At 47.2% G+C, this 27,901-nt stretch overlaps 1 protein-coding gene across 1 annotated transcript in view; it reads right to left on the reverse strand.

Moving 5' to 3' along the window:
* Nucleotides 1–27,901, reverse strand: part of LMX1A (LIM homeobox transcription factor 1 alpha) — a 209,144-nt gene that overhangs the window by 2,907 nt on the left and 178,336 nt on the right. The window contains exons 4-7 of the mRNA XM_004706764.2: nt 8,485–8,657; nt 5,070–5,147; nt 3,229–3,298; nt 48–72 (exon numbers count right to left, since the gene is read on the reverse strand). Coding sequence (XP_004706821.1) covers nt 48–72; nt 3,229–3,298; nt 5,070–5,147; nt 8,485–8,657 — 346 coding nt within the window. The remainder of the gene's footprint in view (nt 1–47; nt 73–3,228; nt 3,299–5,069; nt 5,148–8,484; nt 8,658–27,901) is intronic.

Genomic DNA, 27,901 nt, shown 5'->3' on the forward strand with positions numbered 1-27,901 from the left:
CCGGTGTCACTGGGAGAGAGAGCCACAGAGCATCCTCTGGGTTACACGTCCCCGGCCCCCCAGCATTCCTTCCTAGCACTGGCCTTTGGTCTGCTCCACAGAAGAGAGTGAGCGAGACATGTCAGTCAGTGCAGGGCAGGGAGCCCTGGCCTTGGAGACGGATGTGTTGGGTCTGAGAGGCCCATGCAAATCCTGCCATGTGGACCTGTCCGTAGGGCTGCTATTTAAGTATCCTGTCACTTGGCAGCTGGCCTCCAAGAGAGGCCGAAGCAGAAGCTACAGAGTCTTTGATGACTTTGAAAGTCACTGTCTAGGTTAGCCCTCAGAAGCATGGCAGAGAACTACACAAGGGCATGACCCTCCTTTGGAGGAATCATCCCAGAGGGCCATCTGAGAGGCTGTTAGCACACCAATGGAATCATCTTGGCCAGATAAGCTTCCTTCTCTGGATCTTGGTGGGCTCACTCATAAAAAGAAGGGGATAAGGGGATGTGAGTGTGCCCAGCCTGTGCCCTCCTGAAGATCCCACAGGAATCACTTTGGAGGTTACGGAATGAAGGGGAGGGGTTGTTTACTCGGAGAGCTTCCTGGCCCTCTATCATTTGAACAGAGTTGGAGGCTGTGCCCTGGTTTGGCAGCCACTGGAGTGCAGGCTTCTGCAGCTCCTCCCAGTGGTACCTCACTAGGAGCCCACCGGTCGAGTGGGAATCCCCACGCTGGGCCGGGTGACCGCCTGGAGCTGACACAACTATGGGCTGGTATAAGTGATTACAGGATGGTACACTCATGCAGAACTTTCTCAAAACTAAAACTCAGGCCCTGCCCCTGAATCTTGCTGTGGTTCCCTGAACACGGTTGTAGCAACACCCAAGGTCTCCATTTCTTCAGCTACAAGATGAGAGCAACTTTCTCCCACAGGTCTCAGCACTCTGAAGCCTATCCTGGGGTCCACCTTTAGAATTATTTGAAGTTGGTCCCAAGCACTGAGTCTGTGCCCTCATAATGCCTTCATGAACTCTGGTCCCTTTGAGTGTATTGGCCACTATGGGGTCAACTTCCATGGCTCTCACTAAATGGCTCTCCTTTCTACAATTCTCTTTGAACTTTCAGGGACTCTGAACATAGGGTTATTAGACATTATCACCTTACTCTGGAGATTTGTTCAGGGGCAAAATTCTTGCCTCGTATGAGTAAGACCCTAGGCTTGATTTCCAGCTAATCATCACATGTGAAACGACCACTCATCTGTCATTGACGGCTTGCATGTTGCTATGACACCGAAGAGGTTTCAGAGGACAGAGTAGGAAGGAAGGTCTGGTGATCTACTTCCAGCCAATAAAACTCTCTGGATCACCATGGTGCAATTTACAAGTGTTCGTAGGTTTCGTGCAGGGGCAGGCAGTATTTTATTCTGTTGTGCATGGGTCTCCCCATGAGTCAAGTGTTAGATTCCTGTGTGGCCTGAGGCTACAGGAGATGAAAGGCTAGTCCCAGATGGAACTTTTTTGGGGGGTGAAGCAAAGGGTAGAATTCAGGTGTCTTCACCAGCTTGCTGCTTTGTTCTTCTGCACCAATGCCTTTGTTTCCTTTTTCTATCTTTGGAACATAGATCTTGATATTAATATGCAGCACCCTCACTGCCTTCCAGTCAGTTCATAGTTGATTTTGACTCATAATAGCAACCCTATAAGACAGGAGTAGAGCTATCCCTGTGGGTTTCCCAGACTGTAACTCGTTATGCAAGTAGAAAGCTTCTTCTTTCTCCCGAATATCTAGCCTTGTAAGTAAGAAACCAAGGGGATTCCTGGCTGGAGGAAGGAAAGAAGCCAAATTTAAGTAGAGCCTAGGCCAGGTTTCCAGCCCATGGCAGGGTCCCTGCAAGGACAAGGAGCTCTTTTGACGGGGTTGAGAACCGACACCATGTTGTATGACTCAGAGTGTGGTCCTCCCTCTGCAGATAAGCAGCTGGAGCATCACTGAGGACCTTGTTAAAATGCAGATTCCCAGGCCCCACCCAGATCTTCTGAATCAGAATCCGCCCTCGGAACAAGATCCTCAGCGATTCCTGTGCCCAAGACAATGTGAGAAGCCGTATTCCAAGACATAAAGAAAATTCAAGCAATTCTCCCAGATGGATTATTAGGGACACAGCCTTGGAAGAAGATGTTGTTCTACTAGAGTGATTCTTGGTTTTCTTCTTTTAACATCCTTGAAGACTCCTACACACTGTTTTCAACCCATTTCCCATTCATAGAACAACCTTGTTTAGAACAAGCACGACAACCTAATGAAGGGCGAGTGGCATGGAAGGGTGGGGAAGGCAGGAGGAATTGACCATCCGAGAGTGATGGGCTCTAAGCCCAGCGCCATCCCTTCCTGATCCAGGACCGCATTCCTTCTCGGAGAGGCTTGGTTTGCTCATCTACGGAATGTAGTAATAATCTACGGAGTAGTGATCATCTCTCTGCTCACCTAAGGGTGAGTCTCATGGTCGTCTGAGTCTGAACGGCATCCGGGAGAAGGCCTGGGGACTACTTTTATTTCACCCCCATTACTTGCCCTATTTGCATTATTTGGGAAGTGGCCAAGTCCCAATCATGGCTTCTACTTAATGGACTGTGCTTGTCAGTTGTTGTCAAGTCAGCCCCTGGCTCACGGTGACCCCGTGCAAAACGCTGCTGCCTGGTCCTGCGCCATCCCCAAGACGGGCTGCAGAGCCCACCGTTGTGATACCCTCATGTTTTCATTTGGCTGACTTCCAGAAGTAGACTACCAGGCTTCTCTTCCTAGCCTGTCTGCAGGCGGACTCAAAACACAACAATAAAATCGGTTTTGGAAACGTTGATGGCAACCTAAGTACAAGTGTGCTTAGTACAATTGAAAGATGGATTGTTAAAAGATTTAGAAGACACCCCGTCCCCCGCCTAATAAAATGATTTTGAAAAACCCCAAACACGATAAAACCCCAAATCTACTTCTGTAGAATTGACTCTGATTCCTTGGCCTACTGGGCAAAGTAGAACCAGGCCCGGGGTTTCTGAGACTGCGGCTCTTTATAGCAGCCCCGTCTTCCTACTGGAGGCTCCACTGAAGCCAGTTCAGCGTGAGAGCAACGCACAAACCTCTGCGATGGCGGCGGGTGACAGGTGGAGGCGCGCGGCCTGCGGAATACACCTGTTAGCCCACCGGGAAGGTGCGTGTAGTGAATGGGTCAGCGCCGACGCTTACCAGAAGCCAGCCTCTGGGTATTCTGCTGATCCTGCTGCTGTTGCTGCTGCCGCCTGGCCAGCTTCTTCATCTGGCGAAGCAAGAATCACAGGATGAGAGTGGCGGCACCCCCTCCCCGCCCAGCCGGGTCCGGGGTGAAGCTGGAAACACGAAGCGCTGGCCTCCGCGTGAGAGCGCAGGGCGGCGTTTCCCTAGCTTTGTGTTCAAGGATCCAGACTTGAGAAACGCCTCCGATGTGCTGCATCGCAGCCGACGGGGAACTTTCCCTTTTCTACTTTGCTACTGAGAAGCTGCTCTCCTCTCAGCAAAGGAAACGGACGCGCCTCTCGGGTGGCGCCTGTGGCACCGCGTCCGCGCAGTGTCAGCGGATGAGTTCCCAGGGCCCCCGACCCCCAAGCTGGAGCCAGAGGCCATCGGGGCGGTGGCAGGAGGCCACGTGCTGCCGAGTTCCGCCTTGCCTTCGGGAGGCGAAGCACCCATTAACCCAGCTGCATGTTTGAAGGAGGAACACTGTACTTTACCCCCGTGTTTCCCACACGGTGTTCTGTGGCCTATAGAGCGCCATCCGACGCTAGGGTCTGCTCTGAGTGTGCGCCCTGAGTAGAGGAGACACCGTCTAAAAAGCACTAAATGCGTTTCGTTACTGCACTATTGCTCAGAGCTTTCAAAAGGCTCTGTGCTTTCTGAATGCCTAGGCTGTAGGCAGTGTCAGATGACTCCATAAACAAGGTAAGCACAGGCTCATGGGTGCTTACTCACTAATCTGTCGTGGACAATTTCACATTTTTTAAACCACATCAAGGATTCTGCCTGTAGGTGTGGCTAGCACCTGGCTCTCTCGCAGCCCCACAGCGCTTTCCTGCAGTTGCAAAGCCTCTTCCATAACGTGCAGTTCCTGGCGGGGATGGGGGACTCAGTCAGCAAGGTATTAACCTGTAAGGAACAATTCCACGTTTTCCCACCACATCTAAGGTCTGCGTTTAGGTCTATGGCTAGGATTTGCTTCTCTCTCCCAATTCTGCAGTGCCTTCTGACAGAAATCAAAGGCCTCCAGGTAAGCACAGGGTAATGAATAATTGCACATGGGTTTCCCTGAATAGTAAGTAAGCACCGGTTAGCCCATGCTTACCTTGTTGATTGGGTAAATCTAGCCCTGATTCTTGGCCCTCTCATTCTTCTTTAACGATGAAGTCCTTTTCTGATGGGGTATCCATCAATAGCCCTGCCCTGAGGAATTCAGTTAGGCAAATACTACCAGACCCATCAGTTGTCATGATCTATTAATGAGACATTAATTATCACATCTTAAAAGTCAAGGCCATAGATGAATGGACACATAAATTATTAGGGATAGATGAAAAAAAGATCTAGAAGCAAAACTGTGTGGGGAAAAAGGGGTTGGCTGGATGCAGAGGACAAATGGGTGCCTTGGGCATACGTCAGAGAGGGCCCTGGGGGAAGCTGAGTCAACAAACTCATGCCATTCACTGCACGCTCTTGCGTTGCGGGGCTCAGTCAGGTGTCTGCCATTTGGGTTTCTGACTGAAATTGTAAAAGGACTTGGGAATCTGGGTTAAGCAAACATACAATGCTTGCAGGAGCGGAAGACACAGAGATGTTCATGAGCACATCAGGTTGGCAAGCCACCATTTCTCTAAGACAAACGCCTCATTGCTCCCCTTCTCGAGGGATGTGTGGCTGAGATGGTTGTTGATAGCAGAAGCTCCAATCAACAGGACTGCTCTGTACCACAACCTGGGGAGAGGCGAGTGAACACCTCCTACTGTGATGATTTCAGGACACCGGCAGCCAGAGGCAGAGGAGGAGTGAGGAGCAGTTACCTTAGCTCTCTGGTTCTGGAACCACACCTGAACGACGCGGACGCTCAGCCCTGTCTCCGCAGCCAGAGTCTCCCTCACCTTGAGGAAAGGGAACATTAGTAAATGAGAGAAACATCACATTCTCGAGAAGGAGGCTTGGAACGTGTCCTGCCTCACACAGTAGGGGTCCAACAGGCAGCATCCTACAGAACAGGCAGAGACAAAAACCGCAGAGCATAACTCCTCTTCAGGCAGAGAACCAAAACACCAAACTCACTGCCATCCAGTCGATGCTGACTCAGAGTGACACCCTGTGGCTTTATGGGAGTCGAAAGCCCAGTCTTTTTCTTTCTAGGAGCTGCTGGTGGTTTCGAACTGCCAACCATGTGGATCCATAACCACTGCACCACCAGGGCTCAAGGGAGCTGCTATTCCGATGTGTGTCCTCACAAGGGTCTTCAGGGATTCTCTTAAGCTGGAAATTAGACCTTCCTATAGTTATATAGGAGGCCTGGTGGCACAGTGGTCGCTCGATGGGGTGCTAACCATAAGACTCAGCCACTCTGTGGGAGAAAGACAGTGCTATCTACTCCCTTCAAGAGTTACAGTCCAGAAACCCACAGGGGCAGTTCTACCCTGTTCTATAGGGTCGCTGTGAGTCTGCCTCGACTCGATGGCAGTGGGTAGCAGTGAGTGTGGCTATATAGGGTCACTGTTAGTCAAAACGGACTTGACAGTAGTGAGTTTGGTTTGGATCACTAGTCATTAGCAAGGCCCAGTCCTGTGTCTTTGCTGGGTTCCATGCACACGCGCTAACATGCTTCAGGAGAACAAGGGAAGTCACTTGACAAAAGCAATGGCTCTCCCTTCTCCTCTCTTCTCTTCTCCGAATTCATAGAGCTATGTTTTGTGTGTTGTCCGTCCTAGCGTTAAGAGACTTCGAAGGCTTTAATGAGCATTCATATCCACCAATAGCCTAAGTGAGGTGGGACCTGGCAGGGGGCTCTGATGCCGGCGAATGCACGGAGGCTGTGTGGGGACAGGACCATCGGGGTCCAGGAAAGAACACTGTTGTTAAGCAGAACTGCGCCACTGGGTTTTCAAGGCTTTGACTTTTCAGGTGCAGATCGCCAGGTCTGTCTTCCGCGGTGCCTCTGGTTGGGTTTGAACTGCCAACCTGTTGACTAGCAGTAGAGTACTTACCCATCTGTGCCACTCAGTAAGCAGAGCATTAGCAGATGAGTTCAAAATTGGCCCTCCATACAGGGCTGGCCAAGTGGCGAGAAGGGAAGAGGCAAGAAGCACAGCCTTCCTAGGGGACACTGGGCCTAGGAGACGGCAGCGCTGGGCTCTCCCTTAGATTCCAGGAGGAACGGGGATGGGAGGAGCAGCTTGAATAAAAGGCATGATCAGTGCAAACCCGTGGCTTCAGGAAGCACTTCCCCTTGCTCAGGCCACTTGGGCAGAGGCTTAGGAGAAGTTGCGTGATTAGATTCCTTCTGCTAAGCCACCAAAAATAGCCATCTGCACAGGGGTCCAGCTCCACCTGTTGAAACTCTATCCATCCTTCAGAGGCCCAGAGCCAAGGCCACCTGTTCCACAAAGCCTTGTCTGATTCCCTCCACAGAAGTGACCTTTCTCTTCCCTCACGGCTCCTGGCCAGCGCCTCTATATCAGTCCCCAGCACTCCCTGCCCTGACCCAGTGTTATAGCTGTGTGCACACATATCTCCTTCAAGTTGATGCCTGGCAACTGCCTAGGGGCAAGTCCTAGGACCAGGGCGTACCTGAGCCAGAAATGTGGTTCATGTAGCGTTAAGTAACTGAGCTCGGGCCTACTCAGAGAGGATCTCCCTCCTCCAATGCTCTCATAGTACCCTTAGCCACTGAGGGGCTTGAACAAGCTGCATGTGGGGGGAGATGCTGCATGTGGCACCCAGGCAGAGGCTTTTGATGGGCTTGCCCTGGTCTCCTGCCCTTTGCCATCCTCAGAAGAAAGCCACACAGCAGGCGGGGCTCCCTGAAGATGGACCTTGGAATGAATGAAACAGACCTGAACCTGAACTTGAACCCAGGGAAGCCCCATTTGACCCACAGCCTGGGAACCAAACCAAACGAAAGCAAGCCCAAGCCACTGCTGTCAAATCGATCCCAACCCAAAGCCGCCCTGTACAGAGTGTCTGGGACTCTGTGTCTTCGCAGAAGCAGGCAGACTCATCTTTCCCCTGCAGAGTTTGAACTGCTGACCTTGTGCTCAGCTGCCCACTGCTTAACCCACCGGGCCACCAGAGCTTTTCCACAGCCCGGGAATGAGAAATAAATGTTTGCTGGGAACCACTCACATTTTGCGTTGTATGTTATCGCAGCAAAAGCTGACATACAAAGAGGATGAGGGGGAAGCAATGCTAACAGCTTAAAATAATCAATGTCTCCTATGTATTCCAATAAAGGATGCTTTCTGTTCTTTCTTCTGATTGTGTGGAAGGCAGCACCCATCATATGACAGGCAGTCAATAAATGGCAGGTGCTGATGGCTCAGAGGTAAGCACTTAGTTGTTCACTGAAAGGTTGGTGGTTCAAACCTCCCTAGCAGCTCTGGAGCAGACCTGGCATATAAAGATTATAGTCCAGAATGCCCTAGGAGGCAGTTCCACTCTGTCACATGGGGTCACTAGGAGTCAAAAATCAACTCAGGGAGACTCAAAGCAACACTCACTAAATGGGCCCCGTTTGTTGTGACAGTCTACTGACTGTATCCAAGACACAGTCTGCCTTCCTCTGCTGAGTAATTGAGTTTCCACGGTATAGCAGGACACACGGTCATCAGTGATGCCAGGAAGACACTCACTTCCCAGCCTCCCTTGCAGAAGGGTTAGTCATGTGAGTAAATCGTGGCCAGTCCCTATGAGGGAAGGTGACGCAAGCAACCTCTGGATCAGCTGACCCTTCGGTTCTCTTTGCTCTACCCTAGCTGCGAGCAGGTGTCCAGGGCTTTCTCTACCCTGCTGGACAAACTGGTCAACCAGAGCAGCCCCTCTGACCTAGGTGATGGGTAGCTTGGACTGTTCACCTCTGAGCTATGACAGACGGCAGAAACAAACTCTTATTAAGCCACTGTGTTTCTAGACCCGGGTACCGCATCTCAGTTGATGCCACACTGGTACTTATCATTACTCCCATGACTTTCCATGGACCGAAAGGAAGGAGAAAAGGCCCCATTGGATGATAAGCATGCCTAAAAGTATACGGGGAACCTACTATATCCCTGACCCCAGCCTCAGTGCTTTCTGGGGTCTCCAACAAGACTCCAGGGCCACATGCACAGGCTCTGTTGAACCAGCCTCCCTACTGTCCTAACCCTCAGGGCCCCATCTACATCCCAGGGGCATGTGCAGAGGCACGGCCACTTCCTTTGTCAGCCCTCTCCCCTCCTGTACCTTCCGGCATGGTTTGGAGGAGACTTCAAACGAGGCCTTGAACGCTCTCCTCTGCTGGGTTGTCAAGATGGTTCTGGGACGCTTGGGGCGCTTGTGGTCCTTGCCATCCTCAGAGGCCCCTTTCGCAGCCCCGTGGGCTGACTTGCAAAGATTTTCTTCATCGTCACTTTTGCCTAAAAGCAGCAGAAAACAATGTGGTGAGTCCGTGAACGCCAAGGCTGGAGCGGTATACTACTGCACAGCCAGGCTGCTGGTCCACACCTGCTGGGGCAGCACTCTGCATGAGTCCAACAGCCCAGGTGATAGCATTGGAAACTTCAAGGAGGACGCTAAGGCGAATTCTTCTAAAGGCCACAGGTTTGCACCAGAGTCCTCTATTATAGCTCGGGATTGTGTCCCTGGATCATAGGCTGGCTTCACAGTGACTGGCTGTGGGGCCTGGGGTACATACTTACCTCCCTGTAACTCTGTTTCCTTATCTATAAAATCAAGAGGTGACAGCACCTACTTCTTTGGCATTGTTGTCAGGATCAAAGGAATGAACGCCAACAAGCCACTGAGAAGGCTGCTTAGCACCTCGTGCGCAACAATTATCAGCTGTTAGTATTATTTTCTAGATGTCTTTTTCAAGACTAGGCATAGCAATAAGAAATACCACCAATTAGTACGCTGTTCTTAAAAACAAAAAGAAAACAGAAACAGCCATACCTGTATGAGATCAAATGGTCAACAATTACTTTAAAATCAAGATCAGAGGGTAATTAGGCAGGGAAACAAGCTGTATGGGAAATGGAAGAACAAGAATGGAAATCACGTGAAGGCTCACACACTGTAGGGAACATCCCCTAGGACAACTTGCTTAGAAATTATTAAATGAACACAAACTGCTGTGTAAAACCTTCATCATGATTTTTTGCCTAAAAGCAACAGAAAGCACTGTGGTGAGTCCCTGGAAGCCACGGGCTGGAGCAGTATACCATTCCACAAGCAGGCACTGGGGTCCACTGTCCCAGTAGCACATACGTAAGAGCACAGTAACCATGTGGGTCCACAATAAAGTACGATATAGAGAGAAGAAAACAAAAAAGTCTAGAGCTAGAGAAGCTTCATATAACCTCCTAAACACTGTGTCTGGAATCCTAACCATCAAGGACATGGAAACTATTACTGCTAGAAGAACAGCCTTAGATTGCCTACCAATCGCGACAATTACAAATGGTCAGGGAGCACAGATCATTCAGTGACAATGCTCATCTATAAAGTAATAACTATTAAAAAGACCTTAAATGCGTGGCTTCCTTCGACTCTTGACGCAGTGAGAGATACAAGAAGTATGGTAACTCTGAAAAGAAAGAACACTCTTCCCCAGGCGACCTCCTCCATCGCACAGAGATCACAGGGGAAACTCCAGTGTGAGAGAGATTTCTTCCTTTTGCTGTAGAAGCCCTTGGCAGCTCTGTGCCCAAACAAGAACCACGTGGACCTCTGGGTCCTTCCAAAGTCGGACTGTCCTATTTGTTCCCTTGGGAAACTACCACCCTTGAGAGCTCCCCGCAGTCCAGGTCCCGGACTCCAGCCCTCTTCAGAGCAGCTTACAGAAAGCCAAGCTGAGGAGATGCACTGCCTGGGTTTGACATCCCTGCTCCTCGCCCTCCTCTGTGGAGGCTGCGCCTCTGCGTAGGCTATTTTAGATTGTCATGGGTTCTACTGTAGGGGCACCTTCGCCCCGGCCTTCTGTCAGGGTCAAAGTTATTTTATCTGATAAAAGAGTGGCTTCTTCTCTCCAGGAGCATCAAAAAATGCATTTGAACATGCAGAAACTAGCTGTGAGTTCCGTAAAGATGCTATTAGAAAGGGATAAGCTGTTGGCAGACCAAGGTTCGATCCCAGTTCTGCCCCTTGTTACAAGAACAGCAGATAGGCCATCTCACCGGGTCTCTGACTCTTCAATTGAATAGTGGAGACAACATCTACCAGCAGGTGGTACTAGACCATAGGAGTAATCAAACTATGTGTGAAAGAGCTGACCAGCAAAGCCATTGCCGCTGAATTGGTCCCAACCTATACTAGCCAGATAGGGCAACGCTGGACAGTGCCATGAGCCTTTCAAGGCTGTGATCTTTATGGAAGAAGACTACCTTATCTTACATCCAATGGAGCAGCCCGTGAACTGGCAACATTTTGATTAGCAGCCAAATGCTGTAACTACTGCCCCACAAGGTCCTTTCTAGCACATCATTCAATGTCTTTGAGGTAATTCTGACTCACAGTGACCCTGTTGGACAGCGGTTCTCAACCTGTGGGTCGTGACCCCTTTGGGGGTCGAATGACTCTTTCATTGGGGTTGCCCAAGTCATAACAGTAGCAAAATTACAGTTATAAAGTAGCAACAAAAATAATTTTATGGTTGGGGGGTCACCACAACATGAGGAACTATGAAAGGGTCACGGCATTAGGAAGGTTGAGAACCACTGCTGTAGGGAAAGGTAGAATTGCTCCAGAGGGTTTCTGAGACTGTAAATACTCATGGGGGGGCGAGCCTCCTTTTCTCCTGCAGAGCTGCTGGTGGATTTCAACTGCCAACCTTGTGGTTAGCAACCCAATGCTTAACTCACTGCGCCACTGGGACTCCTTGCTGCCACATGTATTAAGGTTCTTAATTCATAGTTCACAGGACATCTTTTCCTTCCTCTCCACCTTGTAGGTGGGGGAATCCTGATAAGAAGGGGTAGCCGTTCTGGCATCTTCAACTCTGAGGCTTCTCTTTTCCAGAGTCAGCAGTATCTTGGTCATACATTGGTGTGAAGAGTTTGGGGGGTCTTTTGAACAGGAGATTTTCAGAAGGACAAGGAAAACATAAGCTCTTAAGAACTAAAAACCCCAGGGAAATGAAAAAGACCACACAGGAAGATAAAGGTAGGACAGGAAACTTTGGACCACATATATGTGTCTTTGTTCTCCCTGCTTCAAAAGCCCACGCATCAGCTTCTCTGAAGGTGGGCTCTTCTGGCCAAAAGATGCTCCTCAGACACGGTGATTCCTTCAGCAGATTTCTGAGGGAGTGGAGCTGACATCCCCCTCCAACATGCAGATCGGCTGCAAAGCCGCTGACTAAAGGTGGCTGAGTCTGCGGGGAAAATGAGTGACAATGATGCAGATGCTGAAATAAAGAGATATTAAATGCAACTGGATTATCTTCAAAGACCTCATACCCATGTCAGGTTTATTAATAAAAATAGCATTTGCAAATGCTTTATGTCATCAGTCTGATTCTTTACAGTCACATTCCTCATACAATTCGATGCAAATCTCTATTGGTAAGTAGAACACTGTAACTAATGAAATGGGCAGTCTAAAATGATGCTCGGTTTATCGATAATATCTCACCTATGTTGATGCTCTTTAGGAAAACAGCCATATCTATCCATGATGTCCATGAGTATGGGGTTTAGAGCCATAAACACTCAGATTTCAACTACAGTTCTGCCAGTTATGATGTGTGATTTGGAATCAATTCTCCCAAATTCATTTTTCTTCTTGGAAAAAAATGGTATTCTTCGAACTAAATGAGCTAGAAAAGGGTTTAGCACAATGTGGTAGGTGCTCAATAAATAATAAATGGTATAATAAGTAATAAAGTAATTATTAGTATTATCATTTCAAAATAAAAGAAGTACTCTTGGTATTACGGTGTTGTGAAGGGCCCTGACTCACATCAAGCCCGTGTACAACAGAATGGAGCACTGTCAGTCTCGCGCCATGCTCACAATTGTTAAGTTTGAACCCAGGGTTGCAGCCCTGTGTCAATCCACCTGAATTAGACTACTCCCCATTTTCACCGACATTCTACTGCAGCAGGCACGACAGCCTTAGCCAGAGGCTGGTCTCTCCTGACGGGGAATCCAAAGCACACGACACAGAGTCTCGTCATCCCGGCCTCCCTCTAAAGGGCATTATGGCTGTACTTCCTCCAAGACAATTGTTGTTGTTATTTTGTTTTCCTGGCAGTTTGTCAGCAACATCCTACTTACCGGCATCGGCTCTTCACTTGTCTTCCTTACTAATGGGCCGGCTTTCACACGCATTTGAAGTGACTGAAAATACCATGGCTCAAGGAAGGCACATCTTAGGCCTCAAAGGGACAAGTTTGCTCTTTAATACTTTACAGAAATTCTTACAGCAGATTTGTCCAATGCAGTGTGTCGTGATCTCTGGACTGCAACTTCCAGGCTGCTGATTGTGGGTCCAAGGAAAGCAAAGTCCTCCACAACTTCAGTTGCGTTACCCTTTATCACAATGTTGCTTATTGGTCCAGTTGTGAGGACTTTCATCTCCCTTCATTCCTTCGGAAGGCTACAGTCTGATCGACATCAGTAAGTGCTTCGAGTTCTCTTCTTACGGCAAGAAAAATTGTGTCATCTGCATATCATTGCTATTAATGAGTCTTTCTCCAATCCTAATGTTGCTTTCTTCGTCATATAATACTGCTTCTCAGATTATTTGCTCAGCATGAATATTAAGTAAGTATGGTGAAAGAATACAGCCCTGATGTATACCTTTCCTGATTTCAAACCATGCAGTATTCCCTGGCTCTGTTTGAATGACTGCCTCTTGCTCGATGCATAGGTTCTACATGAGCACAGTGAAGGGTTCTGGGAGTCCCATTTATCTCTATGGTTTTCAAAGTCTGTGATGATCTGTACAACAAAATAAAAATAACCATCTTTCTGGTACTCCCTGCTTTCAACCAAGAGCCGCTTGATTCAGAATTATATATCTTGTTCCATGTCCTCTTCTGAATCTGACTTGAATTTCTGGCACTTCCCTGTCAATGTAGTGCTGCAACTATTTTTGGGTTATCTTCAGCAACATTTTACTTGCATGTGATGTGAATGATATTATTCAATAGTTTCTGCATCATGCTGGGTAAGTTTTCTTTGGAATGGACATAAATACAGATCTCTCGCTGTTGATTTACTGGTATCTAGATGACCATGGGTGACCATGCTGGTATTTGGCAGTCTTGTACCAGGAATCCTCATTCATGAGTTAGTTCATCACACATGTCCACAACTACAGTGTGATGAACTAACTGATGAATGAGGATTCCTGGTACAAGACACGCGTTTCCAACCAATTGCTGCACATGAGTAGGGCTTCAATTAGGGTTTTCTAATGCCAAGCCATCACTTCCCCCTCTTTGCAGATGACCTCCGCCAAAAAGGAAAGTGGGTTTTCTGGAATGCAAGTATATGAAGACTATGGGAAGGGAGCGATGGCAAGAACACCAGGGCTAGTTCCAGAGGAAAGGTATAATTTGATGAATTTGTTCAGGGTCTGGAGATATTGCTCCAGATGGTCTTTCACGGGTCTTGCGAAGGTTACAGAGGCACATGAGCGCATATATAGAGCTCTGAAGGGCTGTGCGTCTATCACGGAGCAACAGCGAGGAGGGCAGAAAAGATCCATCTCCGGGCCAGGCCTTGTGCCCAGTTTTGGAGTGTGGGAGAGCACAATGCTCGTCCACAGGTGGCAATAAGAGGGAGGACAAACACAATTGTTTTCCAGCAAAATATTTCTTAAAATGTGTGCGTGTGTGTGTGTGTGTGTGTGTGTGTGTGTGTGTGCGTGAGGTCTCTTGTCCCTCTGGTGTCCAGGACCTCGTCCGAGCTTCTGTGTCTTTAGGTTCTCCTTCTGTTGTCCTGCCAGCACTCCATGCTCTAGAGCAGGGATCCACAGGCTTTCTTTATGCAAGGCCACTAAGTAAATATTTTCCTATTTTGCAAGCCACCTGATCTCTATCCTAACTATTCTGTTTTCCCATTGTGGAGCCCAAACAGCCATAGACAATACAAATAGTATAACTGTGCTGCAAAGTCAAACTGTGTCAGCAAAAATAGGCTGCAGTCCAGCTTTGGCATACAGGACACAGATTGTGGATCCCCAAGTTAAATACCTCCTGATCTCCTGTGTCCCATGCCTTCAGGCCCTGATTCTGGAGGCAGGATGGATGTACCGATAGACCTTGGGAAGCTATGGAATCAGTGATTGTCCATAGTGTGACATGTTCTCTCCCACAGTCAGTAATGTGTACATTTAACAGGAAATGCCTCCCCTGAGACAGTCACCAGTGTGCCGGGCTGGAAAGTCTGGGGATAGAGGAGTGGAGGGGTCTTTGGCACAGTGCAGACAGATGCCATGGTCCAGCTGCCAACAGGGCAGCAGACAATAACTATCACTCCATTTTCACCTGTTGCTGTTAGCTACCATCAAATCACCCCCTGACTCGGGTCCCCATGCACAAGCCATGTGTGGCCCTGGCACATCCCTGTGATCAGTGGCAGATCAGAGCATTGTGGTCTACAGGGATTTCACTGATGGATTTTAGGAAGTAGACCAGTAGATCGATCTTCGTTTTCCATCTCGGTCTGGAAGCTCTGCTGAAATCTGGTCAGCAGCACATCAACACGCAAACCTCCAGTGACAGTTAGGACGTGACCATGCCCGGGAATCAGTGGCAAGTTGATGGGGCATCCATCCCAAGTCTCTTGCATGGCAGGTGAGAATTCTACCACCGAAACACTGCCGCCGCCGCCCCTTCCATCCACCATGCTGTAAATATCCTGAGCGAAACGGTGCTTTCTGATTCTCGTAGGGAATTTCCAGGCTGCTCCCCCCTTCTCTTTCAGCATAACAGGACTGCCCGACTTTGATCGCAGCTTCTCCAGGAAAACATACCCTGCCTAAAACTCATTCACTGATTTGTCCAAGAGCAAGCCAAGTGCTGAAGGAGTCAGGAGAAGGTTCCCAGGACAGGCAAGCCTGCTGGGGAGCAAACAAGGAAGGCAGAAACCCCTTTAAAATGGCAGATAAGTGGGAGTCGAAGGGGAGATGGCCTCTGTCCATTGCCAGAGGCTCCCACGCCCAGATGCAGGATGGAGCTATTCCTCATCATTTAGGCTGACACCCCTCTGCGGAGATGAAAGGAACACCACTTGCTGCTCCCCAACAACAAACGTCAGCATCCCTAGAGGCCATTTAGACACAAGCACAACATAAATCTGACTCCTCGTGGGGAAGTCCAGAGATGAAGTCTCCACACAGAGTCTACCAGAGTGAAATGAACTTGCTTGGCACGAGGTTTGTACATGTCTCTCGGGGCCACTCCTTCCCCCTTTCTTGCAAGAAGAAGAAAAAAAATCTGGAACCATTCAGGGCTGTTTCTCTCCGTTTGCCTGTTCCTCCCACTCGTTTATGACATAAGCAATCACAGATGAAAGACTCAGCAATGGTTTATGGCCCTGAGACAGGGCTGTACTACCTGTGGGGCCTTGCAGATTCATTTCAGGTTTTTGGAAAAATCCCAAAGGCCCATAAACAGGGCAAGAGATATCTGAGCCTGGCCCAGGAGGAGAGGGTGAGGGAGGGGGCTATTGACCCTCATGTAAGGGAAGGGAGAGGCAGGAACAGGCTGTACATGCTTCTCTGGTGATGAGCCTCATAAATGTCCTCTGGGCTGGGGGATTAGGAAAGGGTCTGGGATGTGTTGTGGATGGAAGAAGTTGGGGAGGAATTTATGAAGACAGGGTATATAGGCAGCTGTTTCTGTCACTGCCCTGCATGACAGGACCAGAATCCCCCTCTCCCTGAGAACAGAAGGGCTCAACCCCGGATGCAAAGTACTCAAAGTCTCATGCGCAACCCAAGAGGCGCTAAGTGCAACTCTTTAGAAGGCAGACAAGCAGAGGATGTGCAGCTACCACTTTGAAATTGTCTTAAGTACAGTTCTGCAAAGAAAAACTGAGACCCAAGATTCCTCAACTCAGACCCAAACCATTGTTGTTGTAAGTTGCTGTCAAGTTGGTTCCAAATCATGGCGACCATAGACAGAATACAGTAACAGGGTGTGTGGTCCGATGCCATCTTCATCATCATCGGTGTGTTGGGATCCACTGCTGTGGCCTCTGCTCTAGACACTACGTTAGACAATATTCTGTTGTGACCCAGAAACTTTTCATTGGCTAATTTTTGGAAGTAGATCTCTAGCTTTGCTTCCACGTCTGTCTTAGTCAGGAGGCTCTGCTGAAACCTGTCCACCATGGGTGACCCTGCTGGCTATTTGAAATACGAACAGCATAGCTTCCAGCCTCCCATGAACCCACAAGCCACCACAGTATGACAAACTGGTAGATGAGTGGTAGCAGACCAAAAGTAGGTTGCTGTAAAAGATATGACTTGAAACATATTCACTTGCCCATTTAACTGGCAAGTACGCATCGGGGGCTCACGTGCCCGGCCCTGTCAAAGGGCAATACCAGGATGTAAAGAGGGTGAGGAGTCAGCTGCAGCTCTCTCGGAGATCTCAGGTTAACGTGGGAGAGCGATCCAACATGAAGGTAAGCATAACGCTGCTCACAGGCACTAATGAAGGGGCTGGGGAAGGCTCGCCAGGGCATGTGTCCCCGAGCTGAGAGGAATCATGCAAAGGTAGAAAAGTTGAGGAAGGGCATTTCGGGGCCACAAAACAGAACACTTAAAGGCTGGAAGTAGGGCATTTACCTGGGAAGGGAAATTCTCCAATCAAATATAAACTACGCACTCAGAACTGTTGTGTATCAGTGTGTAGGGATCCCAAACATGAGATTATTTCTTGCTGAATTTGAGTTTCCCTGTATGAAACTGTAAAGCATCGATAGTGGTATATGATTAAGTTCTGCACGAAAGGGATACTGTAAAGACTAGTGTGGACATTTAGGACAGAGTTCAGGGAAGACAGTCAAGGGGAAGCTAAAGAGGGGAAGAGTGGAAATGGAAAGCCAGTGGCAAGGAAGCAGGTGTTGCAAAGCAGGGCCACCTGTCACCTGCGTGCAGACTGGAAGGAAGGCAAGAGAGTGATGGGAGGTGGGTGATGAAGAGCAGCCAGCAGGCAGCCAGCAGGGGATGCACATCTAGAGGGAAGAAGAAATGCAGCCGGATGAGCCCTGATACTTCACAGTGGCCTCCATGAGCAATGATGCTTCTCGAGGGCTCTGCGGCTGTAGTTACAGGCACAGTGTGGCCTGGGGGGCTAGCACCGCGAGGGAGGAAGGCACTCAGCAGCCTGGGCCATGGCCCGCTCATATGGGGGCTGACACTGAGTCATGACGTCTGCCTGGAGGACTGGGCTGATGGAGGCTCTGAGAGCCCGACTCAGGACAGGGGACTTGGGGCAAGGAGAGTAATGGCTCACATTCCAGCACTAGTTCTGTGTCAGGCACTGCGTCCAGGGTGCGCATGTCCTGTGAGTCTACTGGTGGGGTAGTGGTTATATGTTGGCTGCTATATGCATGGTTGGCAGTTTGAAACCACCAGCAGCTCAGCGGGAGAAAGACTGGCTTTCTGCTCCTGTGAACAGCTACAGCCTTGGACACACACCAGGGGGCGTGAACAGCTACAGTCTTGGACACACACCAGGAGGCGGGCCACTATGAGTCAGCATTGACTTGGTGGCAGGGAGTTTGACTTGAGTCTAACCATGAGGAGCCCTGGTGGGGTAGTGGTTGCACCGTGGGCTGTGATCCGCAAGGTCCCCAGTTGAGACCACTAGCTGCTCCACAGAGGACAGGGTGTTCCACCGTCTAGGAAACTCACAGGGCCGGCTCCACCCTGCTACATAGGGTCGCTATGAGTTGGCATCAACTCAACGGCAGTGAGTTTTTGGGGATTTTAAAAATCATTTTTGGGGGGGCTCATACAGCTCTTATCACAATCCATCCATCCATCCATTGTGTCAAGCACATTTGTACATTTGTTGCCATCATCATTCTCAAAACATTTGCTCTCTACTTGAGCCCTTGGGATCAGCTCCTCCGGCAGTGAGTTTTGAGTGGGAGTTCAACCATGGGATAGGTGAGCCTCAGAGAGTTTCAGGAAGCTGTTTTAACACACAGGTCTGCTCCCAAGCCTAGGCCCAGAGACACCCCACATGCACAACTCCTGAACAAAACGGCCTTTTTTTGGTAGAATTTTTTAAAATGTATTATTAATTGGTAATTCATACCTATATCATTCCATAGTCCAATCATGTCAAACATTATTGTACAGTTGTTATCACAATCAGTTTCCAAACAGTCGTTTCCTTCCTGGACTCCTTCATATCGTCTCCCTTTTACCCCCCTCCACCCCCCCCACCCCCCACCACTGTACTCCTAGGCCTGGAATCCTTATTCTAATTACTGTCCCTGTAGGTTCATCAATGCCGGGTTTCATAGACCAAAAAATGGAAAAACATAGAACACAACTTCAAGAGGGTGACTCCCAATGACGAAACACCTCTGAGATAAACCCTCATTGGAACAAACAAAAACAAAACAAAACAAAACAAAAATACAGAAAATGTTGAAAACCAGATCAGGTCCAATGTGCAGCAGATGGAGGAAAAACGGACAAAGTTTTAACAGCTCAAGTCAGGTTTATCCCTTTGATCTTCTATACTCATCTTTCCAATGCACTGTGTTTAGTAACCACTTTCTTCCTATCCCTCAGTTATGGAGAGGGTGATCACAAGAGGCTTATTTCCTATGTAGATCCCACAACTTATCTTGGGACTCCCACTGTCATCCATAGCCTTCTGCAGACTGGATTCTCGAAATTTAGCCTTCAACATGACTCTCTCCTTCAACTCCAGATGATGTGATTTACAATCCTTTGGTGACTGATGATGGTGTGTTTCTCCCAGGTCTTCCCGTGGGCTTAGTTGACATCTCACTTAGATGGCTGTTTGCTTGGAAACAAGCTTTTAAAACTCTAGATGCTATTTTATCTGATAGCCGGGCACCATCTAATTTCTTCACCACCATTTTGCTGTAGTACCCATATCTTCTGTGTTCGCTTCCTGAGGGTGAGTATTGAGCAGGGCCAGGCTGTAAGAACTAATTGTTCTTAATTTGGAGCTAGAATTTAATGCAAACCCAAAACCCATTCCTGGATCTGTGGGGGTTTTTTAGGAAGACTTTTGAATCTTCAAATCAGGTATAACCCATTGGCAGTCACCTGAGTACATCCTAGGGTAAACACAGAAAATACTCAGTGGTTTGTCTTCTGCCAACACCAGAACAAACAAACAAAAAACCTGCCATCAAGTCAATTCTGACTCATAGTGAGACAATGCAGGGTTTTAGAAATTGTAAATCTCTATGAGAGCCAACAGCCTCGGCTTTCTCTTGAGGAGAGAGGCTGATGGGTTTGAACTACTGACCTGGTAGTTAGCGGCCCAATGCCTAACCCACAGCACCACTGGGCTCCTTTTGTCCTCCACAGACCACTGACATTATGATGGTCAGTCAGCATAGGCTTACTTGTGCATACTTGCTAAACTGTAGCAAGCAATTGCTCATACTTCCACATCAAAGCTTTTACTTCTAGGTATGCTTGATATCCGTCTCTCTTCCAACCCTACAGCATCTTCCTACAGAACCAAAGCCTTTTCCAAATGTCTAAAACCTGCCAGGGATGGAGTACCGTGTTAGCAACATAAGCAGGCACCGACTTGTGTTTAGTTATTAAACTATAGCCAACAATCTCGTGGTTTTCACCACACCATTGAAATAGTGCACCACAGGTTAGTTAAGTAAGCACAAGTAAGCCCATGCTTGTCTGCTCCCAAGGGTAATCGCCCGTCCCCAACCCCCGCCCCCTTGTGATGGTAAAGAAGCTACCTTGTATCAGAAGCACTTGGAGTGGAAGAAGGTGAGGCAGCCTATCAAATGGGACATTTGGTGGCGCTCTGGTGGCACAAGGGTTAAGAGTGTCACTGCTCACTGGAAGTTGGAGGTGGCAACTCACCTCCCAGCAGCTCAGGAAGAGAAAGATCTGGCAAGTCTGCCCCCAGAGGGGCTGCAGCCAAGAAAAACTGAGGGGACCCTTCTGACCCAAAGTGGCATGAGGTGCCTAACAAAGTCCTCATGGTGCCACTAAGTTGCACGTTCTTGGGCAAAACGCCTCACGACCTCTAGCTCTCCATCTACTCATCTCTGAGTTTCCCCGTTTCCCTCCTTCTCGCCTGATGCTTAAAAAACCTGACTGTGCTTGAGGTGAAGCTTTGCTCAGCAGCGTTCATTCTGCTATCTAGTCCCTGACATGGCTTCGTTTTACAGCTACATCGATTCACTGTTTCAGCGACAACCGCAAGGGACAGGATCAGGGCTCTCACCATTCTGTTACAAGTGAGTAAACTGAGGCCCAGGGGTCTCTTGCCCAAGGGCATACAGCTGGGATGCTCTCCTTCTAGTACCAACCCCCTACACACACACACACACACACACACACACACACCCTACTGCTGGTGGGCCCTGCCTCACAGCGTTGCTGTGAAGATCCTAGGATACCTTGTGCTTGCAAACACTCAGGTGCTGCTCAACCACAAGCCACTGCATTACTGTAATGAAAGAGTGAAGACAGAAAGGGCTGGAAGACGGGCTTTCTGGAGGAGGTGGTGAGTAGGGCGGTCACCTGAGATCTGGCTGGAAAAGCCATTCTATTCATTCCCACAGAGACAGAGCTCATCGTAAATCCTTGAACTGCCCTCCCCAACACCTCCCCCATACTCACACACACCCCAAAGTCACTGCCCGCAGTGCCCACGCCAGCCCGCTCTGAAAAAGTCGCCACTCACGGCACAGGAATCATTTCAGGAGCTGGGCAGACAGAAGCAGAGCTGCCATGCCCCTGAATTGAGCCACTGGTAAAGTGCGCCAAGAAAGGCACCTTTGTTCTGAGATGTCCACTGCAGATGGGGTTTCTGTGGCGGTGGGGGGGCAAGGGGAGGAACCAGGTGGGTCAGTGCCAGGGCATTCCAGCCCGGACATCCAGGCAGGCCCCTGAAGGGAGCTGTGTCTCCACTTTGTGAGTGCTGGCCACCTGCCATAGCCTGGTCACCTCTCCTTTCTCTTTCCTCTCCTGGATGATGCTCATGAAAGGGGGCCCTGATGCTTGGGAGGTATGCAGGGCAACATGACGATATTGGTACTGCTTGGTGGGATTATTGTTGACTTGCATCCGTTTTGAGTCTCTTCACATTAGAACAGACCTTTTAACACCTATCTCCCCTCTCCCCCTGCCCCACACAAACACATGCAGACAAGCACACACACATGCTCACACTGCATTTTCATCTCCTCTGAGTTTCCCCATCTCTCGCTCCTTCTCTAAGTTTAACATTTGTGAAGCTGTTACCATGTTTTAGTAAAACCCAGCAAAATTAATTTCTCATTCAATAGTTCTATTCAAATTGTTCTGTGATGCTGCCTGCTGTCCCTCCATTTCCACCCTCCCCCTGTCTCCATGCCTCCTGTGACCGTGCCCCTCCTTGCTTTCTTGCCCTTGAGTTTGGGGAACTCTTGTTCTATAGAGCACGGCGCTCACGGCATCCCGGCTCACTGTACAGGCCAATCTCTTATTTGGCTGGTGGGTGCCCTCCAGGAGTGGCTTCAGCTCCTGGTTAAAGGGGTTCCTTAGGGTGATTGCCTTGGGGCTTCCTCCAGTCTCTTTCAGTCTAGTAAGTCTGATCTTTTTATGAACTTGAGCTTTTTACTATTATTATTATTCCTTCATGTTTATTTTTCTGAATACATTTTAAGACCATTTTTGTCAGGTTTCCAACTATTTACTAAGCTTTAATTGGGATTGCATTTTTAAAAAGCATTTTATTGGGGCCTCTTACAGCTCTTTGAAGAATCTAGCCATCCACTGTGTCAAGCACGTTGGTACACATGTTGCCATCATCCTTTCCTAAACATTTTCTTTCTGTTTCAGCCCTTGCCATTAGTGCTCCTTTTGTCCTCCTTCCCCCATGCTCCCGCCCTCATGAACCCTTGATCAATTATAAATCATTATTACTTTCATACCTTACACTGACGCTGTCACCCTTCCCCCACACTTCTGTTGTTCTGCCCCGCCCGCTTTCTTTGGTGGGGTGGGGAGGATTGTACATTGATTGAACTTGAGTTCTGTTCAAGAGTTTTGTTTCATTTTAACCATGACCTTCTGCTGGGATTCTGGTAGGAGTGGTTGGTAGTGGTAGTCAGGCACTGTGTCATTCTTCTGGTCTCAGGATAGGAGAGGCCATGGTTCTTGTGAATTAACTGCTCCCTTGAATCTTTGGTTTCCTTTACTCGCCTTTGCTCCAGATGGGAAGAGAATAATAGTTGTATTTCATAAGACCACTTGAAAGCTTTGAAGAGCCCAGTCACTCCTCACCAAACCAGAATGTAGAACATTACTCTTTATGAACTATTGTTGTTTTTAGGTGCCTGTGTTAGTCCAGGTAGACTAGAGAAACAAAATGATTAGACACTCATTTATGTATAGAAAGAGCTTTCTATACAAGAGCAATTGATTATTGAGAAAACATCCCAGCCCAGCCCAGATCAAGTTCAATATTAGCCCATATGTCTGATACCAATCTATAAAGTCCTCTTCACACACACAAAACACATGCAATGATGCCGAATGTAGAAGATCATAGGCCAGTGGATAAAAAGTCTTTGGATCCAGTGGCATTGGAAAGATCTGAGCGCTGACAGGGGTCTCTGCATCAAGGTGGGTCCATGTATCTTGTCAGTTGCTGTCTCTCCAAGGGTGTGAGCAGAGAGTCTCCCACCTCCAAGGAGGAAGTGGATTTCCCAGAATTCTCAGGAGGCTATGCCCAAAAGAGGCCTCATTGACTATGATCTGATTGACAAGCAAGACTCCACCCCTACACTCTTAATTCTCAAATTGACAAAAGATTATATATCTACTACAATCACTTCTATTGTTATTGTTGTTAGGTGCCATCCAGTCAGTTCTGCTTACAGGGAACTTGTGAACAACAGAAGGAAACCCCGCCTGATCCTGCAGCAACTTCGCAGCTGTTTTTAAGCTTGAGCCCATTATTGCAGCCACTGGGTCCATCCATCTTCTGAGAGTCTTCCTCTTTTTTGCTGCCCCTCTACTTTATCAAACATGATAAAGAGACGTGTTCTCTCCTGATAACATCTCCAAAGTACATGAGGCAAAGTCTCACCATTCTTGCCTCTAAGTAGCATTCGGACTGACCTTCCTTCGAGACAGATTTGCTTGTTCTTTGGCAGCCACAATACTTTCAAGACTCGTCACCAACACCATAATGCAAATGCGTCTATTCTTCTTCAGTCTGCCTTATTCAATGTCCAACTTTCACAATCATGTGAAGCGATGGAAAATAAGATGGTTTGAGTCAGGTGCACGTTAATCCTCAAACTAACAGTCTTGTTTTTAAACATTTTACAAGGATCTTGGTGCCTCAGATTTACTCAATGCAATGCACCATCTGACCTCTTAACTGTTGTTTCCATAAGCATTGACTGTAGATCTAAGCAAGACAAAATTCTTGACAACTTCAGTCTTTTCTCTAGTTATCACGATGTTACTACCCATTGGTCCAATGTTGAGGATTTTGGTTTTCTTGACATTGAGTAATTCTTCTGAAGGCGTCAATCCCTGATCTTCCATCATAAATGCTTCAATTCTCCCTTGCTTGCATCAAGCAAGTTTGTGTTATGTGCATATTGCAAGTTTTTAATAAGCCCTCCTCCAATTCATTATTCCTCACATAATCAAGTTTCTCCAATTACTTGCTCAGCATACAGAAAGAATAAGTATGGTGAGAAGATACAGCCCTGATGCACACCTTTCTTGATATTAAACTATGCAGTATTCCTTTATTCTGTCCACATAACTGCTCCTTGATCCATGTACAGGTTCTGCATGAGCACAATACAGTGTTCTGGAATTCCATTCTGATCAAGGCTATTCATAGCTTTTTATGGTCCACACAGGTAAATGCTGGCTGTGGAACAGATCATCAATTGCTCAAAAGTAAAAGTAGCTTTAGGTTGAAGCTGAAGAAAATTTAAATAAATCCACAAAGCCAAAATATGACCTTGAGTATATCCCACCTGAATTTCAAGAACAGATTAGATGCACTCAACACTGACGACAGAGGATCTGATGAGCTGTGGGGGTCCATCAAGGACATCATTCACGAAGAAAGTAAAAACTCGTGAAAAAGACAAAAGAATAAAAAGATCAATGTGGATGTCAGAAGAGACTGAAACTTGCTCTGGCTTGTAGAAGAGCTAAGGTAAACAAAATAAATATTAAAGTCAAAGACTGAACAGAAAATCTCAAAGGGCAGCTCTAGAAGACAAAGTAAAATGTTATAAGGAAACATGCAAAGACCTAGAGTCAGAAAACTGAAAGGAAAAAATACATTTAGCATATATTTAAAACAAAAGAACTTTAAAAAAGCCTAGAGTTACAATATTTAAAGATTCTATGGGCAAGGTATTGAATAGTGTAAAATCATCAAAAGAAGGTGGGAAGAATACATACTCACTGCGCCCAAAAGAAATAGTCAACATACAACAATTTAAGAGGTAGTTTTTCATCAAGAACCAGTAGTACTGGAGGGGAAAAAAATCCATTGTGCACTGAAGGCATTAGCCAAAAAATATGGCTATAGGAATTGATGGAATACCATTTGAAACGTTTCCACAAGCTAGTGAAACACTTAGGGTGTTTGCTGGCCTACGCCAAGAACTGTGGAAGACAGTTACCTGGCTAACTGAAAGAGAGCTGTACTTGTACCCATTCCAAGGAAAGGTGACCTAGCAGAATGCACAAACTATACAATAATATCACTAATATCATGTCTACGTAAAAGTCTGCTGAAGATCATCCAAGGACTGTAGCAGCAGTGCATTGACAGGGAGCTGCCAGAAATCCAGGCTGGATACGGAAGAGGACACGGAAAAAGGAATATCATTGCTGATGCCAGACAGGTCTTGACTGAAAGCAGAGAATACGAGGAAAACGTTTAAGTGTGTTTTATTGACTATACAAAAATATTCGACTGTGTGGACCATCATGAACAGCTATCCAAAGGTGGGTAGATTTAATTCCGATATTTCAATTCTATTCACTAGTCCTAGTCACTGTACCAATAGTATGCGATTTTGACTACTTTGGCTGTCCAGCAAGTTCTGAGATCAGAAGTAAAAGGTATCCTACTCTGTCCTTCTGCAATAAAGCTTTAGCTAGTCAGAGTGGCTTTCCTTTCTGTATAAGGTTGGAGATTAGATTTTCCATTTTGTTAAAGGATGTTGTTGGGATTTGGATCAGAATTGCATTATATCTATATATCATTTGGAGGAGTATTGACATTTTCACAATGCTAAGTCTTCCCATCCATGAGTATTATGTGTGTTTCTATTTACCTAAGTCTCCTTTGGTTCTTTGCAGTAGTGTTTTGTAGTTTTCTTATAGAGGTCTCTTGCAGTCCAAGTTAAATCTGTTCCCGGACATTGTACCCTTTGTGAGGCTATTATAACTGGTATTGCTTTCCTGGTATCCTTTTCAGAGTTCTTGTTAGTTTACAGGGATCCAGTTAACTTTTGTATGTTGATCATGTAACCCGCCACTTTGCTGAAGCTCTGTACTAGTTCCAGCAACTTTACGTGGAATCTCTGTGGTTTGCTATGTATTGCATCATGTCATCATATGACTAGGGATGGTTCTTCTTCTTCCTGACCAATCTGAATGCTCTTTACTTCACTTTTGGCCTAGTGCTCCATCTAGGAACTCCAGTAAAATATTGACAAGGGTGATGATAGTGAACTTCTTGTTTTGCTCCCATTCTCAAGAGGAATACTTTCAATCTTGTTGCATTGGAAGTAATGTTGAGTGTTGCTTTTGCATAGATGCCTTTATTTATGCTGAGGAATTTATTCTCTGTTCCTATTTATCTGAGTTCTTATAAGGAGTGTTGATTTTTATCAGATGCCTTTTTCTGCATCAATTGAAACAATCATGTGATTCTTGTCTTTTGTCTTATGTATGTGGTGAATTATGTTGATTGATTTTCTAATGTTGCACCACCTTTGCATGCCTGGTGTGAATGTCACCTGATCATGAGTTGTTGTTGTTTTAAATATGCAGGTGCATTCTGTTGACTAGAATTTGGTTGTGAACTTTTGCATCTTTATTCAAGATGGACTTCAACCTTCCTAGATAAGGAAGAAATAAATGCTTATTAAAGGAGTTCTGTTGTTATAGAAGCACTACACAACTAATACAGGTTCCAACCAGCTCTCTGCAGCTCCCCATCTGCACCCTCACTGCCATCAAGGCAATCCTGACTCATGGGCAGACCCTGGAGGACAAAGTGGAACTGCCCCTGTGAGTTCCAAGATGCTAACCCTTTGCCGTTACAGGAATAGAAAGCCTAGCCTTTCTCCCATGGGGTGGCTGGTGGTTTTCAATTGTTGACCTTGTGGTTAGTATCCCAATACATAACCACTACACTACCTGGGCTCCTGCAGATATCATGACAGAATGATCAGCTAGCACCATTCTTGGGGCTCAGCTGGGATGAAACATATTTCCCTTAAACCACAATCTGAATTTCTCTGCTCTTTCATACTGGTATTGGTCATACCTGTGTGCCCCTCTTTCATCAGTACCCATCCAGTTATTTGTAAGTAAGGAGAGATGTAGGTCATCAAAAAGAGCAGCTTATGGAAATGGGGCACAAAGGGAAAGAAGGTGGACAGAAGAAAAGCAGATGGACCCAGAGACCAATAGGAAGGTCAATATTCTAGAGCAGATACAATTTGAACTCCAGCCAGCCCTCTTGTAACTAGAATAGCACAAAGTCTTCAAGGGTAGTGAACAGGAAGGAGGGGGACATCTAGGCAGGTGGCCCTCACTCCTGAGAGAGCTTATACGTACAGATAACTGCACAGTAAGTACTTCATGTATGAGAACACAGATAAAGTGAAGAAGGCACAAACAGGTTTTTTTTCAGGGAGAGCTTTTCCTAAATTAATTAGGAACCAAGTATAACTGTGCCGAGTGAATTCCATTAAACCACTCAGAAAGTATTTATAGTTCATTAGCTTTAAGTGAAATCGGATGACCCAAGATCATCTTGATGTTGATGAGATCACTGCAAACCACCTCCTCACAAACACTCCGTGTAATTAGTTAGCCGTGAATTTCTAACACTAAAATCTCTTCTTCCCAGTCCTGTCATTACTTGTAAAGTGTAGAGTTTATTGTTGACATAGAGGTTAGCTGAAGAATACTATTACTCTGAGCCTAAGACCGCTGCAATTACCATTTAGACTCTCGAAGAGTGGTTCCCTCATGTGAGCACACCTCAGGAAAACCTGGACAAAGTGTTCTGAGCCCCAGACAGAATGTGAGTCAGTGTGGGGATGGATGGGATTTGCATTTCTAATCATTTATCAAAGAATGCGAATATTGTTGGCCCAAGAAGCACACCTTAGGGATCACTGGTATTGAATGTTTCTCCCTCTCTCTGGGTTTCTAAAGAGGTGTGAACTGTATAACATTC

Source organism: Echinops telfairi, unplaced genomic scaffold, assembly GCF_000313985.2.
Source record: "Echinops telfairi isolate 266 unplaced genomic scaffold, ASM31398v2 ScPeMD7_7424;HRSCAF=8462, whole genome shotgun sequence".
Classification (NCBI taxonomy): Eukaryota; Metazoa; Chordata; class Mammalia; order Afrosoricida; family Tenrecidae; genus Echinops; species Echinops telfairi.